This window comes from Oncorhynchus gorbuscha, linkage group LG05 (assembly GCF_021184085.1).
Source record: "Oncorhynchus gorbuscha isolate QuinsamMale2020 ecotype Even-year linkage group LG05, OgorEven_v1.0, whole genome shotgun sequence".
Taxonomy (NCBI): Eukaryota; Metazoa; Chordata; class Actinopteri; order Salmoniformes; family Salmonidae; genus Oncorhynchus; species Oncorhynchus gorbuscha.
In genome coordinates this window covers 53,523,461-53,541,797 of record NC_060177.1, presented here as the reverse complement: position 1 = coordinate 53,541,797, position 18,337 = coordinate 53,523,461, and the positions used below count along the sequence as shown (strand labels likewise).

Genomic DNA, 18,337 nt, shown 5'->3' with positions numbered 1-18,337 from the left:
GATAGAGAGAGGAGAAGGGGGAAGAGCCGAAACAGACCGACAGAGAGAAACCAGCAGTAAAGATTACAGCTTTTCAGAAAAGAAACACCCTCCATTGACTCAAATCACTGTCCAATATGGATGGACACTGTGGTCTGGATATAGGAGTATGGAATTTCATCGGGATGTGTGGTTAGAATGATTCCTTTTAGCCCCCAGGGATCCCCAGAGCAGAGGTGACAGTCAGGGTCAGCAAGAACACTCCATCCATGTCACACATCTGACAGTTACTGAACGCTGCTCTAGGTCTAATAGCTTGGATGGCCGACCCTCTGACAGTTACTGAACGCTGCTCTAGGTCTAATAGCTTGGATGGCCGACCCTCTGACACAGTTACTGAACGCTGCTCTAGGTCTAATAGCTTGGATGGCCGACCCTCTGACAGTTACTGAACACTGCTCTAGGTCTAATAGCTTGGATGGCCGACCCTCTGACACAGTTACTGAACGCTTCTCTAGGTCTAATAGCTTGGATGGCCGACCCTCTGACAGTTACTGAACACTGCTCTAGGTCTAATAGCTTGGATGGCCGACCCTCTGACAGTTACTGAACACTGCTCTAGGTCTAATAGCTTGGATGGCCGACCCTGACACAGTTACTGAACGCTGCTCTAGGTCTATTAGCTTGGATGGCCGACCCTCTGACACAGTTACTGAACGCTGCTCTAGGTCTAATAGCTTGGATGGCCGACCCTCTGACAGTTACTGAACGCTGCTCTAGGTCTATTAGCTTGGATGGCCGACCCTCTGACACAGTTACTGAACGCTGCTCTAGGTGTATTAGCTTGGATGGCCGACCCTCTGACAGTTACTGAACGCTGCTCTAGGTCTATTAGCTTGGATGGCCGACCCTCTGACACAGTTACTGAACGCTGCTCTAGGTGTATTAGCTTGGATGGCCGACCCTCTGACAGTTACTGAACACTGCTCTAGGTCTATTAGCTTGGATGGCCGACCCTCTGACAGTTACTGAACACTGCTCTAGGTCTATTAGCTTGGATGGCCGACCCTCTGACAGTTACTGAACACTGCTCTAGGTCTATTAGCTTGGATGGCCGACCCTCTGACAGTTACTGAACACTGCTCTAGGTCTATTAGCTTGGATGGCCGACCCTCTGACACAGTTTTTATTATTAATTCAATTTTTTCCACCTTTATTTAACCAGGTAGGCCAGTTGAGAACAAGTTCTCATTTACAACAACGACCTGGCCAAGATAGAGCAAAGCAGTGCGACACAAACAGCACAGAGTTACACATGGAATAAACAAACGTACACACGCGCGTACATGTATATACAACACAGTTAAGATGGGCCATACTAATTCAAGTTAAAGGTTCTTTAGAAGCCATGCTTTTAGCATTGTGCTGTGGCCAACATTCGCTGAAGTGTTTTCACAGTCCATCCTTCTCCTCTCTCCATCCCTCTCGTCATCCCTCTCCATCTTCTCAGTCCAACCCTCTCCATCTTCGCAGTCCAACCCTCTCCATCTTCGCAGTCCAACCCTCTCCATCTTCGCAGTCCAACCCTCTCCATCTTCGCAGTCCAACCCTCTCCATCTTCGCAGTCCAACCCTCTCCATCTTCGCAGTCCAACCGTCTCCATCTTCGCAGTCCAACCCTCTCCATCTTCCCAGTCCAACCCTCTCCATCTTCCCAGTCCAACCCTCTCCATCTTCCCAGTCCAACCCTCTCCATCTTCGCAGTCCAACCCTCTCCTCTCGCAGTCCAACCCTCTCCTCTCGCAGTCCAACCCTCTCCTCTCGCAGTCCAACCCTCTCCTCTCGCAGTCCAACCCTCTCCTCTCGCAGTCCAACCCTCTCCTCTCGCAGTCCAACCCTCTCCTCTCGCAGTCCAACCCTCTTCTCTCGCAGTCCAACCCTTTCCTCTCTCTCCATCTTCTCAGTCCAACCCTCTCCATCTTCTCAGTCCAACCCTCTCCATCTTCTCAGTCCAACTCTCTCCATCTTCTCAGTCCAACCCTCTCCTCTCTCTCCTCTCGCAGTCCAACCCTCTCCTCTCTCTCCTCTCGCAGTCCAACCCTCTCCTCTCTCTCCTCTCGCAGTCCAACCCTCTCCTCTCGCAGTCCAACCCTCTCCTCTCGCAGTCCAACCCTCTCCTCTCGCAGTCCAACCCTTTCCTCTCTCTCCATCTTCTCAGTCCAACCCTCTCCATCTTCGCAGTCCAACCCTCTCCTCTCGCAGTCCAACCCTCTCCTCTCGCAGTCCAACCCTCTCCTCTCGCAGTCCAACCCTCTCCTCTCGCAGTCCAACCCTCTCCTCTCGCAGTCCAACCCTCTCCTCTCGCAGTCCAACCCTCTCCTCTCGCAGTCCAACCCTCTCCTCTCGCAGTCCAACCCTCTCCTCTCGCAGTCCAACCCTCTCCTCTCGCAGTCCAACCCTCTCCTCTCGCAGTCCAACCCTCTCCTCTCGCAGTCCAACCCTCTCCTCTCGCAGTCCAACCCTCTCCTCTCGCAGTCCAACCCTCTCCTCTCGCAGTCCAACCCTCTCCTCTCGCAGTCCAACCCTCTCCTCTCGCAGTCCAACCCTCTCCTCTCGCAGTCCAACCCTCTCCTCTCGCAGTCCAACCCTCTCCTCTCGCAGTCCAACCCTCTCCTCTCGCAGTCCAACCCTCTCCTCTCGCAGTCCAACCCTCTCCTCTCGCAGTCCAACCCTCTCCTCTCGCAGTCCAACCCTCTCCTCTCGCAGTCCAACCCTCTCCTCTCGCAGTCCAACCCTCTCCTCTCGCAGTCCAACCCTCTCCTCTCGCAGTCCAACCCTCTCCTCTCGCAGTCCAACCCTCTCCTCTCGCAGTCCAACCCTCTCCTCTCGCAGTCCAACCCTCTCCTCTCTCTCCATCTTCTCAGTCATCCTTAACTGGACTGAATGGACAGAGGCCAGGGGAAAACTGTCTCCGTCACCATTGGCAGTGCTGGATATGGACAGCAACTGTAAAATTATCCATCCGAAAGATGGTGTCGTTAGTAAGAGCACTACGACATTGTTTATGAAGAAAGAGTCCTAATCTTGGCAGTGACAACAGAATCTCACAGCCCCCATGACACCAATGTGCAACACTTCCGCGGCATCCTACGCCCCAGCCCACTGAGGGCTCAGCTCAGGAGATGGCGGGGGCTACCATATCATTTCCTGTGGGACAGCAGGGGCCGTGGACACTCCTTCCCCTATTAGTAATATGGTGCCACTGTCATGCACCTGTGATGCCCAAATGCCAGCTAGCTGGGAGGGGGTTTGGCTTGGAACGGGAGCCTACAGTATGTTTCTAAACCGAGTCCCACCGTGGCCAAAACTAGAGCGGTGGCCTGCCTCCCAGAGCCTAACTGCACTATGCAGTAACAATACTCCACACCCCCACCCACACGCCACCTCCTTGCCCCATTAACAGACGGCAGAGGGCAGAGCAAAGAGGCATGGCACTGTGGGATGCGACCCGCCGGAAATGATCATCTGAGTGCCAGCGCTGAGATGCCCTCCACCATCCTGGCACAACAGAGTGCCAGTGAGCATGGGACAGGCTGCTAGTGCTTGTACTGTTTGCTCAGACTGTGCCTGTCCTCAAAACCATGCTCAGGCCTGGGTTCAAATAGTCTTTGTTTTCTTCTTTAAAAAAAAAAAAAAAGCCTTCCTTCAGTGCCAAATTAGGGCGGGTTTGAACTTTTGGGACTATTCCATTGGTTCCATGGTGCCAAGCAAGCTCAATTAGTTGTAGGTAACATTGTTACCTCATGAAAAAAAATTGGTGCATTCAAAAATATTTTTAAACACATATATGGGTGGCTGTTGTAGAGATACACTTAGGGATACTGAGAAGAGTCTGTCTGTCTGTCTGTCTGTCTGTCTGTCTGTCTGTCTGTCTGTCTGTCTGTCTGTCTGTCTGTCTGTCTGTCTGTCTGTCTGTCTGTCTGTCTGTCTGTCTGTCTGTCTGTCTGTCTGTCTGTCTGTCTGTCTGTCTGTCTGTCTGTCTGTCTGTCTGTCTGTCTGTCTGTCTGTCTGTCTGTCTGTCTGTCTGTCTGTCTGTCTGTCTGTCTGTCTGTCTGTCTGTCTGTCTGTCTGTCTGTCTGTCTGTCTGTCTGTCTGTCTGTCTGTCTGTCTGTCTGTCTGTCTGTCTGTCTGTCTGTCTGTCTGTCTGTCTGTCTGTCTGTCTGTCTGTCTGTCTGTCTGTCTGTCTGTCTGTCTGTCTGTCTGTCTGTCTGTCTGTCTGTCTGTCTGTCTGTCTGTCTGTCTGTCTGTCTGTGTGGAATATGACGGCGGCAGGCTGGCCTTGTGCAGGGAGTCTGTGGAATTCCAAACAGGGGATGGAAAAGAGGCAGTTCAATCAGTGGGGAAAGGTCAAGTGCATGCAGATTCTCCCCAGGTCCACCGCTGCTTCTCTCCCTCTCTTATACCCTCCCTTTCTCTCTCCTCCACTCTGCATTTCCACTCCAATCCTCTCTCCCTCCGGGCTCAAAGGCAATCAGGGAAAGGTTTGCTATTTCTGCTGCCACTCGTGACCACATTTAAATATTCTACAGAAAACCTTTCCCTTTTTCTCCCCACTTAACAGGTCGTGGAGGTACAGTACTTCAATTGGATATTGAAGGGTAATTCTACTGTCATGTCTACCTCTGGCTCAAACACGAGAGCGAGACAGCGAGAGAAAGGGCGAGAGCGAGAGACTGGAAGTCATAATTTGGAACATAGGCTGTGTCCATATAGGACACTACTTTTAGACCAGGGCGCACGGAATATCAGCATATAAAAAGAATGACTAGAACTGACATTCCCATTCTTTTATTTCTCGTTCTACTCATTCTCCAAGCACCTCCCCGATTGGCTTCCAAAGGCCTGCTGGATGATGATGTCAGCATGCCTTCTGGACATTGGGTTTAGAGCCAGGGCCTGCTGTTGGCTGGAGGCATGACAGGGAGACACAGATTGAACCTGAAGTCTGATCCAATCACAGGACAGAGCCCGAGAGGTCTGATCCAATCACGGGGCAGACACAGGAGTGGCTGTGACATGTGCGGTCTAACGAGGGAAGGACCTACGGCGGTCCGACCGGGGAAAAGAACCCACCAACGTACAGAACCCATTCTGACAGGCCTGTCACAAACACACCATATGGACAGCCACGAGCGTCATCATCACTCCTGCTCATCTTGCCAACATTAAACCCACCATACAAGAAAACAAATGACGTTACAGAGAGTAAAATGGCCTGGACACATTCTTGTCCAATTGTAGACTGAAATCATGTAGGTGAAATGCTGTAGAGAGTACAGTACAGTGGCTTCTGTCTGGGGCTAGAAAGAGGTGCTATGGAAGGGCTGCTGCGTGCTGCTGTGCTGCGGTCCTGCCCAGCCCTCTTAGAGCTACTAACTCAAACCTCAGAACCCTTCTCTGTCCACACCTCCCTATCTAGGGAGAGGCCAGTTCCACGGGGGCTGAAGGCTGAGGGGGGACTGAGGTCAGTGGCATCCGTCTCCCCGAAAGGCCCAGGGCCTTCCCTCGCTCTCCTCTGTCTGGGCTTCCCTTCTCTGGGGAACTGCTTGACAAGAGACCCTGACTCCACCGCCGTCTCCTCCCCTACCTCCATCTAGGGCAGCGTATACATTAGCTGCAGACAGGCATGATGGGGGGTTGGACGCTACAAATGTCACCTACAAAGGGAGATTTAATAAAAAAAATGACAGGGCCTGGCGCAGGGAGTGTGCAGCCACATTTTTTTATTTTTTTATTTCACCTTTATTTAACCAGGTAGGCTAGTTGAGAACAAGTTCTCATTTGCAACTGCGACCTGGCCAAGATAAAAGCATAGCAGTGTGAACAGACAACACAGAGTTACACATGGAATAAACAATTAACAAGTCAATAACACAGTAGAAAAAAAATGGGCAGTCTATATACAATGTGTGCAAAAGGCATGAGGAGGTAGGCGAATAATACAGTTTTGCAGATTAACACTGGAGTGATAAATGATCAGGTCATGTACAGGTAGAGATATTGGTGTGCAAAAGAGCAGAAAAATAAATAAATAAAAACAGTATAAAAACAGTATGGGAATGAGGTAGGTGAAAATGGGTGGGCTATTTTCCTATAGACTATGTACAGCTGCAGCGATCGGTTAGCTGCTCGGATAGCTGATGTTTGAAGTTGGTGAGGGAGATAAAAGTCTCCAACTTCAGCGATTTTTGCAATTCGTTCCAGTCACAGGCAGCAGAGTACTGGAACGAAAGGCGGCCAAATGATGTGTTGGCTTTAGGGATGATCAGTGAGATACACCTGCTGGAGCGCGTGCTACGGATGGGTGTTGCCATCGTGACCAGTGAACTGAGATAAGGCGGAGCTATACCTAGCATGGACTTGTAGATGACCTGGAGCCAGTGGGTCTGGCGACGAATATGTAGTGAGGGCCAGCCGACTAGAGCATACAAGTCGCAGTGGTGGGTGGTATAAGGTGCTTTAGTGACAAAACGGATGGCACTGTGATAGACTGCATCCAGTTTGCTGAGTAGAGTGTTGGAAGCCATTTTGTAGATGACATCGCCGAAGTCGAGGATCGGTAGGATAGTCAGTTTAACTAGGGTAAGCGTGGCAGCGTGAGTGAAGGAGGCTTTGTTGCGGAATAGAAAGCCGACTCTTGATTTGATTTTCGATTGGAGATGTTTGGGAATTTGGGGATGCTGAAAGCAAGTGCCTATGATTTATAATTTAAGTAATGCCTCCACACTCCTTTTAATTCCACGGCCAGAAAGATAAAAACATTCACCCAGTGAGGAGTGGCCTGTATTCAACGATGCCAAGGGAAGCCAGCCCCCCCCCCCCCCCCCAAAAAAAATCTGCAATCTGTAATTTACAGAAAAAAACTTGAATTGTTGACAGAGCTGGTGTAACTCAGTCAGGTTTGTAGGCCTCCTTGCTCGCACACGCTTTTTCAGTTCAGCCCACACATTGTCTATAGGATTGTGGTCAGGGCTTTGATGGCCACTCCAATACCTTGACTTTGTTGTCCTTAAGCCATTTTGCCACAACTTTGGAAGTATGCTTTGGGTCATTGTCCATTTGGAAGACCCATTTGCGACCGATCTTTAACTTCCTGACTGGTGTCTTGAGATGTTGCTTCAATATATCCACATAATTGCCCTTCCTCATGATGCCATCTATTTTGTGAAGTGCACCAGTCCCTCCTGCAGCAAAGCACCCCCACAACATGCTGCCACCCCCCGTGCTTCATGGTTGGGATGGTGTTCTTCGGCTTGCAAGCCTCCCCCTTTTTCCTCCAAACATAACAATGGTCATTATGGCCAAAGAGTTTTATTTTTGTTTCATCAGACCAGAGGACATTTCTACAAAAAGTACGATCTTTGTACCCATGTGCAGTTGCAAACTGTAGTCTGGCTTTTTATGGCAGTTTTGGAGCAGTGGCTTCTTCCTTGCTGAGTGGCCTTTCAGGTTATGTCGATATAGGACTTGTTTTACTGTGAATATAGATACTTTTGTACCTGTTTCCTCCAGCATCTTCACAGGGTCCTTTGCTGTTGTTCTGGGATTGATTTGCACTTTTCGCACCAAAGTGCGTTCATCTCTAGGAGACAGAACACGTCTCCTTCCTGAGCGGTATGACGGCTGCGTGGTCCCATGGTGTTTATACTTGCATACTATTATTTGTAGAGATGAACGTGGTACCTTCAGGCATTTGGAAATTGATCCCAGGATGAACCAGACTTGTGGAAGTCTACAATTCCTTTTCTGAGGTCTTGGCTGATTTCTTTTGATTTTCCCATGATGTCAAGCAAAGAGGCAATGAGTTTGAAGGTAGGCCTTGAAATACATCCACAGGTACACCTCCAAATGACTCAAATGATGTCAATAAGCCCATCAGAAGCTTCTAAAGCTATGACATAATTTTCTGGAATTTTCCAAGCTGTTTAAAGTAAAAAAAGTCACTAAGTCAACATAGTGTATGTAAACTTCTGACCCAATGGAATTGTGATATAAGTGAAATAATCTGTCTGTAAACAATTGTAGGAAAAATTACTTAGAAAGTAAATGAAGTAGATATCCTAACTGACTTGCCAAAATCATAGTTTGTTAACAAGAAATTTGTGGAGTGGTTGAAAAACGAGTTTTAATGACTACAACCTAAGTGTATGTAAACTTCCGAGTTCAACTGTAACTGCTTGCTTGTGGACTTCACCGGACAGATGTTGCTCTCTGGTTTTGTTATAAACAAAGGTGCGGTTGAATTTATCTTGTCACCGTGTCTTCTTACTGCCTTTGCCACCATTATATGTATATAGGCCTAGGCTAAGGATATGAACTTATAGGTTATATTGCAAACAACGCAACTGTCAAAACACATTTTTCCTGGCTTGGCTTCCCCGGTGGTATTACCTACAAACTGGTATTTTTAAGGCCCCCCTCCTCCTCCTCCTCCTCCTCCTCCCCGCCGTTTCTCCCGCTAAGCTCTGTGCTCTCAGGGGAAATTGATTGTCTGGCAAGCCGATCTGAATGCTTTCCGCCAGTTAAGTCCTTTTTTATTGAGGGTATGAGGTATTTTTAATGGGAGTCACGTCAATGAACTGTGCAGCCCCTCTGCATTTACATGCGGGGGGGGTTCTAATACCCCTGCTGCCCCCCCCCCCCCCACCACCCACCCACCCACCACCGCTTTCCTAAGCACCCACCCTCCTCACTGCTTTTGTGCAAATGACAGAAGATGCAAATGGGAGAGCGGCTCCCCTCTCCTGTCACTGCCAGGTAACAATCTCCCTCACACCCTCTTTCTCTCTGCGAGCGGTTGGAATCGTTCAGGCTAGGCAGACAGGCAGCAGCGTTCTCCTGAGAGCCCGGGTCAACTTTACCCCACAACGCCGCCTCCTCGTCCCTCATCTCTAACTGGGCCACGGGTGATCGATTGGCGATGACCTAGCTTTGCACGAGGGAGCTCAGTGTGTGCCCACGTTCCCCCGGCCAAAGCCGACATCTGCCCCTCCGAACCCCTTTTGAGCCTGGCTGAACAATCCCCTCTCTCATTGAGGGGCAACGGCTATAGAGTACAGTACAATTCTGAAATCCAACACACAGTCTCACCTTCGCCGGGACAGAAAGGAGGCCAGTCTTCTCAAATACACTCATTATAAACCTCAATGCGGCCACGGTGGTAATCTTTCAATCAACGGATTTAACAGGTGGACAGAGAGACAGAGAGCGAGAGAAGGGGGGACAAGGAGAAACTGTTCTTTTTATCTATTGATTCTAACTCCGACTCCCACTGGCTGCTCTTCAATAAGAGGCCCGGGGAGGAAGTGGGCTAATCCTGTCCAAATTGGAAGGAATCGATTAAGACGGCCTTTTGAGGCGGACCTCTTTTGTCCTCGCACTCTTCATTTCTCCCCTCTTAATCACTTTCTCATTCACTCAACTGGACGGGCTTCACTCCACTATAGGTCTGCTCCATCCTCATGGAACCAGGAAACACTAACGTAAGGTCTGAACATCCAGGTCCTCTCTTTACCTCTCCCTCTTTTGATAATTGAAGCAAACAGGGGAAGGACATTGTTGAAAGCTAATTGGCCTGTCAGACCCAGGTTAGTATTTCATTTCTTGCCCTACAGCCAATCAGGGGCGTCGATAGCTGGGTAGAGCGAGGAAGGGGAGCAGGCACTGCTATCCCCATTAAAGGAGTAACATGTAACCTTTTAGCCATAATATTTGTGGGGATTCTTTTTTAACTTGAGAAAGCCGAGTATCGCTTTACAACCTTATCGTACTTAAAAAAACATCTGTTACAAGTTGTCAATCTTGCAAACATGAATCAATCATGCAACAGTGAAAGGTGTACACAAGCTGGCCAGAACAATAAAGCTATTTTATTGTGGCATGCGGAAGTCAGAAAAGTGTTTCCTTTACTACTAGTGATAATGCTATTGAAAAGTAGGGCTATTAGCAGGTGAAATTGTTACATGCACAATAGTTCCTTTAAGCTTCCCTAAGCTGAGGTAGAAATTGCTAGGTTAGTGTGCTCCTTCTCTACTTCCCCTTTAAATCGGCTTGTGAGGTACTAGGACCGCCACGCAAACATAGAACGTTCCCAGAGTATTTAGTGCCCTATAAGCGTAACAGCCCGCCACACACACACACACACACACACACACACACACACACACACACACACACACACACACACACACACACACACACACACACACACACACACACACACACACACACACACACACACACACACACACACACACACACACACACACACACACACACACACACACACACACAGGACAGTTTTGTTCCACTAAAGGGTTAATCCTGAGGCTTTAGGGAATTTAGGCAGAAATTCACCTTCTAGCGGGAATACGGCAGCTTTCTTTAATCCTTAGCTGGTCCAAACTAGTTTCTAGTTTCTTTCCCCTCCCGTTTTACATAACTTCCCATGGACATACAGTGTTTCATGTGAAGGAAGTTGGAGGCTTGTGTTCTGGGCTCAAACAGAGCAGCTGTGGTGCTTTACAGCCAGCCCACCGTGCCGCAGAGGCAGGGGCCAGACACTGTAAATGTTTACACACCCCGAGGGTCCCCGAGGGTCACCCAGGGCAAAGGGAGGCACATTAAACACTAACACTGTTCAAACGCGGCGTTGCCAGGACTGCACAGTCAGCACAGCTAAACAGTCCCTCTCTTCACAATGAGGAACGACACAACACGGCGACCCCAAAGACTCACTCTACTGTAAGTGCACACCCCATCAAATACAGTGCCTTGACTTTTTCCACATTTGTTGTGTTACAGAGTGAAATTAAAATGGATTAAATTGAGATTGTGTGTCACTGATCTATACACAATATCCCATAATGTCAAAGTGGAGTAAAAATGTGCTTAACAAGATACATAATAAGTGGCATAGACTCACTCTCCATGCAATTTTAGTGGTTAACATGATTTTTGAATGACTACCCCATCTCTGTACCCCCAACATAGAAGGTACACAAAGACCACGGATGTTATCCAAAGTTTCGCAAAGCAGGGCACCTATTGGTAGATGGGTGAGGGGAAAAAAGCAGACACTGACTATCCCTTTGAGCCATGCTGGAGTTATTAACTACACTTTGGATGGTGTACCACTACGCCCACTCACTAAAAAGATACAAGCGTCCTTCCTAACTCAGCTGCTGGAGAGGAAGGAAACCGCTCAGGGATTTCACCATGAGGCCAATGGTGACTTTAAAACAGTTAGAGTTTAATGGCTTGTGATAGGAGAAAACTGAGGATGGATCGACAACATTGTAGTTACTCCACAATACTAACCTAAATGACAAAGTGAAAAGAAGAAAGCCTGTACAGAATACAGTTATTCCAAAACATGCATCCTGTTTTCAAGGCACTAAAGTAATACTGCAAAAACATGTGGTAAAGAAATTAACTTTTTGCCCCGAATACAAAGCGTTATGTTTGGGACAAATCCAACATATCACTGAGTAACACTCTTCATATTTTCAATCATGGTGGTGGCTGCATCATGTTACAGGTATGCTTGTCATCTGCATGGACTAACGAGTTTTTGGGGGATACAAAAAAACCTGGTTCAGTCTGCTTTCCAACAGACACTGGAAACAAATTCATCTTTCAGCAGGAAAATTACAAACATACACTGGGGTTGCTTACCAAGACGATATTGAAATGTTCCCAAGTGGCCTAGTTACAGTTTGCTCCTTGAAAATCTATGGCAAGACTTGAAAATGCCTGTCTAGCGATGATCAAGAACCAACAAGACAGAGCTTTAATTTTTTAAAGAATAAATGGGAAAATATTGTACAATCCAGGTATGCAAAGCTCTTAGACACTTACCAAAAAACTCTCATAGCTGTAATCATTGCCAAAGAGGTTGAATACTTGTCTAATCAAGATGTGTTTTGTTTTACAGAATCGTATAATTTTTCCTTCCAGTATGACATTAGAATATTGTGTGTAGATCATTGACAAAAAAGGACAATTAAATCCATTTTAATCTCACTTTCTATCCTAACAAAATGTGTCAAAAGTGGGGCTGACCCTATTTAGTCGACTCGTCGAGTTATTCATTGTCTTTTGTTTGGAGTGCTCCTGTCAATCATGAGTGAGGACACGCACCTTGTTTATGCATAGAAGTACATTCGGCCTAGGCTGCCTGGCCTGCGCGCAAATGTAGGCCTATAAATGTGCCCATTTGGGGATCTGATACTATTTCTGATTGACTTAACTCACCATCACTGTGGAGCTTATCAAAGTATTTTTTTTATTTGAATCAAACAGCAAGTAAACAATGTCTATTTGACCTCCATTGGAGAATGACAATAGTTCCTTTTAAAAATATTTCCAGCGCTCTCCCTTTCTATAACCACTCAGCATGAAAGGAGAAAAAATGCCATGCTCTGATCCGGTGGAAACGTCATAAAATAGGCCTATCTGATTATATCTTATACCTTGCACAAATAGCCGACAGCTGTGGCTGTCCGGAGTTTAATGGCGCAGGAAACTCTTGAGGGCCCAGAATATTTGATACAATTTCAAGTTTGCGAACACAAGATTTTGGATCAAGTTAATTGTTGATACAATGTTTCAAGTTCCTTGCAGACAGGCCATGCGTAGCCAATGTGATTTATAGGATATTTATCTTTAAATCGGGATATTTTCTACCTGCGGGCTGCAATGTTTTTACTTGTTGGCTTAAGGTAGGCTATTTGTACATATTGGCAATGGCAATAGAAGTTACTTTTAGATTTGTATCATTTTCATTTAGATATCATTTTGATTAACCACATGACATTGATTTGTAGATATTTAGACTTTATTATAAATTCAATGAAACTGTTCCACGAAAATGTACATTTGAAAATCATAAGTGGCATGCAGATGTGTAGAAATGTACGATAACATGGCACTCCAAATGCAAAAGGTTGCCGACCGCTGGTGTTGCCTATTACCAGCAACTTCAGGAGCATAATGGCAGAATCTGCTAAGGCCAGTAGCCAGTAACCCCCCCCCCTTCTGGTTAGGCTATATTGATCTCTGGCTCCCTCTTTAGTCATTTGTGTTTCTTAATTTTTCATTGAAGTGCATAAAGCTCAGTAGCCTACATATAGTTGAATTTATTCAAACAGTGTGTCTATATATGGAAAAATACACATTTAACATTTCGACCAATCGATTGGTTGAAAGAAGAGACGACTCTCGGTCGACCAAGATTTTCATTAGTCGGGGACAGCCCTGGTAAAAAGTCAAGAGGTGTGAATACTTTCTAAAGGCACTGTACATTTGGAAACAACAAATAACGATAACCTAACAAAACCCTTGGCCTTTCTTATATTTCCTTGTCGTGGACTTACATTTTCGGCTGAGTGCTTGAGGCGGCTCCAGGGCCTTGCTAGCACACAGGGGGTGCTGGGAGGATGGGATGGGCGGGTTCTGCCTCCTCTGCAGGCAGGCCAGCATGGTGGGGGGGTGGGGAGACAACTACAGCCGGAGGACTGCCAAGGCCAACCTGGTGGAGAAAGAGAACGAGAGAAGAGAACAAGAGAAGGGAATGAAGAATGTGAGAAATGCATCAGAACAGAAGAAGCAGAACTTCACAGGCATGGAAGTCTGTGAAGCTCAGTAGCAGGCTGGGACAAGGACTGGTTCGATGCCGCCTACAACTGCCTGTCTTCTTAGGAACTCTGTAACAATGATAAACATGCACCTGCCCTGTGCTGGGGGCAGAAGAGTTCAAACAGGTTCGAGGAAGGAGGGTCCAAACTGACGCTTTCAAACATGGCATCTGCTCTAGCGTGACTTCTGTCTATTAGATACACCTCTTTCTAACTAACACAAAGTGCCTTCAGAAAGTATTCACACCCCTTAACTCGTTCCACATTTTGTTGTGTTACAGCCTGAATTTAAAATGTATTAAATAGAGGGGTTTTTGTCACTGGCCCACACACAATACCACATAATGTCAAAGTAGAATAACGTTTTTGATTTTCTTTGACTAATTAATTTAAAAAATGAAAATCTGTAATGTCTTCAGTCAATACAGAGCATTCGGAATTTATTCAGACCCTTTGACTTTTTCCACATTTTGTATCGTTACAGCCGTATTCTAAAACAGATTATATAGTTTTTTTCCCTCATCAATCTACACACAATACCCCATAATGACAAAGCAAAAACAGGTTTAGACATTTTTGCACATTTATTAAAAATACAAAACGGAACTATCACCAGTGGTAAAGTATCAATTGTGATAATTGAGTAAAAGTATGGATACCTTAATAGAAAATTACTCAAGTAAAAGTAAAAGTCACCGAGTAAAATACTAAAAGTAAAAGTCTAAATGTATTTGGCTCTAAATATACTTAAGTATCAAAAGTAAAAGTATAAATAATTTCAAATTCCTTAAAATGCACTGATAGCCAGGGGGAACACTCATTTACAAATTATGCATTTGTGTTAGTAAGTTTGCCAGATCAGAGGCAGTAGGGATGACCACGTGTTATCTTGATAAGTGCATGAATTGGACCATTTTCCTGTCAGCTTTGCACTCAAAACATAACGAGTACTTTTGGGTGTCAGGGGAAAATGTATGGAGTAAAAACTACATTATTTTCTTTAGGAATGTAGTGAAGTAAATGGTGTCAAAAAAATAAACAGTAAAGTAAAGTGCAGATACCCAATAAAACTACTTAAGTAGTACTTTTAAGTATTTATACTTACATACTTTACATCACTGAATAGAACATTTACATAAGCATTCAGACTCTTTACTCAGTACTTTGTTTAAGCACCTTTGGCAGTGATTACAGCCTCGAGTTTTCTTAGGTATGACGCTACAAGCTTGGCACACCGGTATTTGGGGAGTTTCTCCAATTCTTCTCTGCAGATCATCTCAAGCTCTGTCACGTTTGATGGGGAGCGTCGCTGAACATCTAGTTTCAGGTCTCTCCAGAGATGTTTGATCGGGTTCAAGTCCAAGCTCTGGCTGGGCCACTCAAGGACATTCAGAGACTTGTCCTGAAGCCACACTTATGTTGTCTTGGCTATGTGCTTAAGGTCATTTTCCTGTTGGAAGGTGAACCTTCGCCCCAGTCTGAGGTCCTGAGTGCTTAAGCAAACTCCAAAGCGGCTGTCATGTGCCTTTTACTGATGATTGGCTATGGTCTGGCCACTCTACCATGAAGGCCTGATTGGTGGAGTGCTGCAGAGATGGTTGTCCTTCTGGAAGGTTCTCCCATTCCCACAGAGGAACTCTGGAGCTCTGTCAGAGTGATCATCGAGTTCTTGGTCACCTCCCTGATCAAGGCCCTTTTCCCCCGATTGCTCAGTTTGGCCGGACGGTCAGCTCTAGGGAGAGTCTTGGTGGTTCCAAACTTCTTCTAAAGAATGATGGAGGCTACTGTGTTCTTGGGGACCTTCAATGCTGCAGAAATGTTTTTGTACCCTTCCCCATATCTTGACACAATCCTGTCTCAGAGCTCTACGGACAATTCCTTCATCCTCATGGCTTGGTTTTTGCCTTGACATGCACTGTCAACTGTGGGAGCTTTCCAAATCATGTCCAATCAATTGAATTTACCACAGGTGGACTCCAATCAAGTTTTAGAAACAACTTTTTCCTCTGTAATGAATACGCTATTGTCCGGATGGAATATTATTGAAGATTTATTATAAAAAGACCCTAAGGATTGATTGTGAACATCGTTTGACATGTTTCTACAAACTGTAATGGAACTCTTGACTTTTCATCTGGATTTTGATGTGGCTCTCTGCAATTTCTCCGGATGTTTTGGAGGCATTTCTGAACATGGTGCCAATGTAAACTGAGGTTTTTGGATATAAATATGAACTTGATCGAACAAAACGTACATGTATTGTGTAACATTGAGTCCTGGGAGTGTCATCTGATGAAGATCGTCAAAGGTTAGTGATTCATTTGATTTATATTTCTGCTTTTTGGGACACCTCTCTGTGGTTGTAAAATGGCTGAATGCTTTCTGTGACTAGTTGCTGACCTAACATAATGGTATGTTCTGCTTTTGCCGAAAAGCCTTTTTGAAATCAGACACTGTGGTTTGATTAACGAGAAGTGCATCTTTAAAATGGTGCAAAATACTTGTATGGTTGAGGAATTTTAATTATGGGATTTCTGTTGTTTTGAATTTGCGGCCCTGCGATTCCACTGGCTGTTGGCGAGGTGGGACGCTAACGTACCGAACGACCCCAGAGAGGTTAAGGACTGGGGAGTTTTTCAGGATAAAAAAGAAACGCAAAGGAGCTAAGCACAGGCAAAATCCTAGAGAAAAACCTGGTTCAGTCTGCTTTCCACCATACACTGGGAGATGAATTCCCAGGACAATAAGAGCACAGTAACCGATTGTCAGCAGGACAATAACATAAAACACAAGGCCAAATCTACACTGGAGATGCTTACCAAGAATACAGTGAATGTTCCGGAGTGGCCAAGTTACGGTTTTGACTAAAATCTACTTCAAAATCTTTGGTAAGACCTGAAAATGGTTGTCTAGCAATGATCAACAACCATTTTGATAAAGCTTGAAGAATTTTGAAAAGAATAAATGGGCAAATGTTGCACAATCCAGGTGTGGGAAGCTCTTAGAGACTTATTACCCAGAAAGACAGCTGTAATCGCTGCCAAAGTTGATTATAAAGTGTATTGACTCAGGGGTGTGAAAACTTACGTAAATTAGATATTTCTGCATTTCATTTTCAATACATTTGCTAGAATTTCCAAAAACAAGTTTTCCCTTTGTCATTATGTGTATTGTGTGTGGACGGGTGAGAATTATTATTATTTTTATTCGATTTTGAATTCAGGCTGTAAAACAACAAAATGTGGAATAAGTCAAGGGGTATGAACTTTCTGAAGGCACTGTACAGTACATACACACACACACACACTGCTGTGCCATGGTGATTGATAGCATTATCTCTGGACAGCAAAAAATGGTAATGTTGAGAAACAGCAGTCTGTCTGAAGCAACTTAACATGCGACCGCTCTCGGAAACTGTCAGCAAAGGCCTGGGGGACCAAGATATGTGTGTGTGTGTGTGTGTGTGTGTGTGTGTGTGTGTGTGTGTGTGTGTGTGTGTGTGTGTGTGTGTGTGTGTGTGTGTGTGTGTGTGTGTGTGTGTGTGTGTGTGTGTGTGAGAGAACAGGCAAATGGGTGGGGAGGGGGAGTGCCAACCCTGCATCAGGGCCAGTGACGGCACTAATCAATCTCCCCGTAGGCTATAAATCTCCAGCTCTATGACCATAAAGACCCAAATGCCTCACAGATGTAAGTTATTGTCTGTATAAACTCTATCGCCTCATTCGTTGTAGACTAAACACAATGTAAAAACAGTAGATCAGAACCTCAAACTATAAGTAAGTCTATAATTTGTAAAGCATGTGTCTGTGTGCATCTATTTCCATACCCCATTTAAAAGGGACTTCAATATTTTGTCTTGCCAATTCACCCTCTGAATGGCACACACACAATCCATGTTTCAATTGTCTCAAGGCTTAAACATGATTCTCTAACCTGTCTCCTCCCCTTCATCTACAATGACTAGAATTGGATTTAAAAACTGGTCATGATTGGGAGTGCCATAGACAGGTGCACAATTTGCCCAGTGTCGTCCGGGTTAGGGTCTGACCGGGGTAGGCCATGATTGTAAATAAGAATTTGTTCTTAACTGACTTGACTAGTTAAATACAGGTTAAATAAATAAAAGTTACAACAATATGGATCAGAGCTTTCACCTGGTCATTCTATGTCCTGTGTGTGTATATATATATATATATATATATATATTTTTTTAGTTTATACATTTTCAGGGTGAAAAAACACTTTCAGTGTAAACTTAAACGACTAAAACTCAGATATAAAGTACATAAAACATTTACATTTACATTTACATTTAAGTCATTTAGCAGACGCTCTTATCCAGAGCGACTTACAAATTGGTGCATTCACCTTATGACATCCAGTGGGACAGTCACTTAACAATAGTGCATCTAAAACTTAGGGGGGGTGGGGTGAGAGGGATTACTTAACCTATCCTAGGTATTCCTTAAAGAGGTGGGGTTTCAGGTGTCTCCGGAAGGTGGTGATTGACTCCGCTGTCCTGGCGTCGTGAGGGAGTTTGTTCCACCATTGGGGGGCCAGGGCAGCGAACAGTTTTGACTGGGCTGAGCGGGAGCTGTACTTCCTCAGTGGTAGGGAGGCGAGCAGGCCAGAGGTGGATGAACGCAGTGCCCTTGTTTGGGT

General features: G+C 45.6%; 1 protein-coding gene across 1 annotated transcript in view; it reads right to left on the bottom strand.

The window, feature by feature from the left end:
• Positions 1-18,337, bottom strand: part of fam222a (family with sequence similarity 222 member A) — an 81,988-nt gene that overhangs the window by 20,155 nt on the left and 43,496 nt on the right. The window contains exon 2 of the mRNA XM_046350140.1: positions 13,415-13,569. Within this exon, the coding sequence (XP_046206096.1) occupies positions 13,415-13,520 (106 nt within the window). The 5' untranslated portion in view covers positions 13,521-13,569. The remainder of the gene's footprint in view (positions 1-13,414; positions 13,570-18,337) is intronic.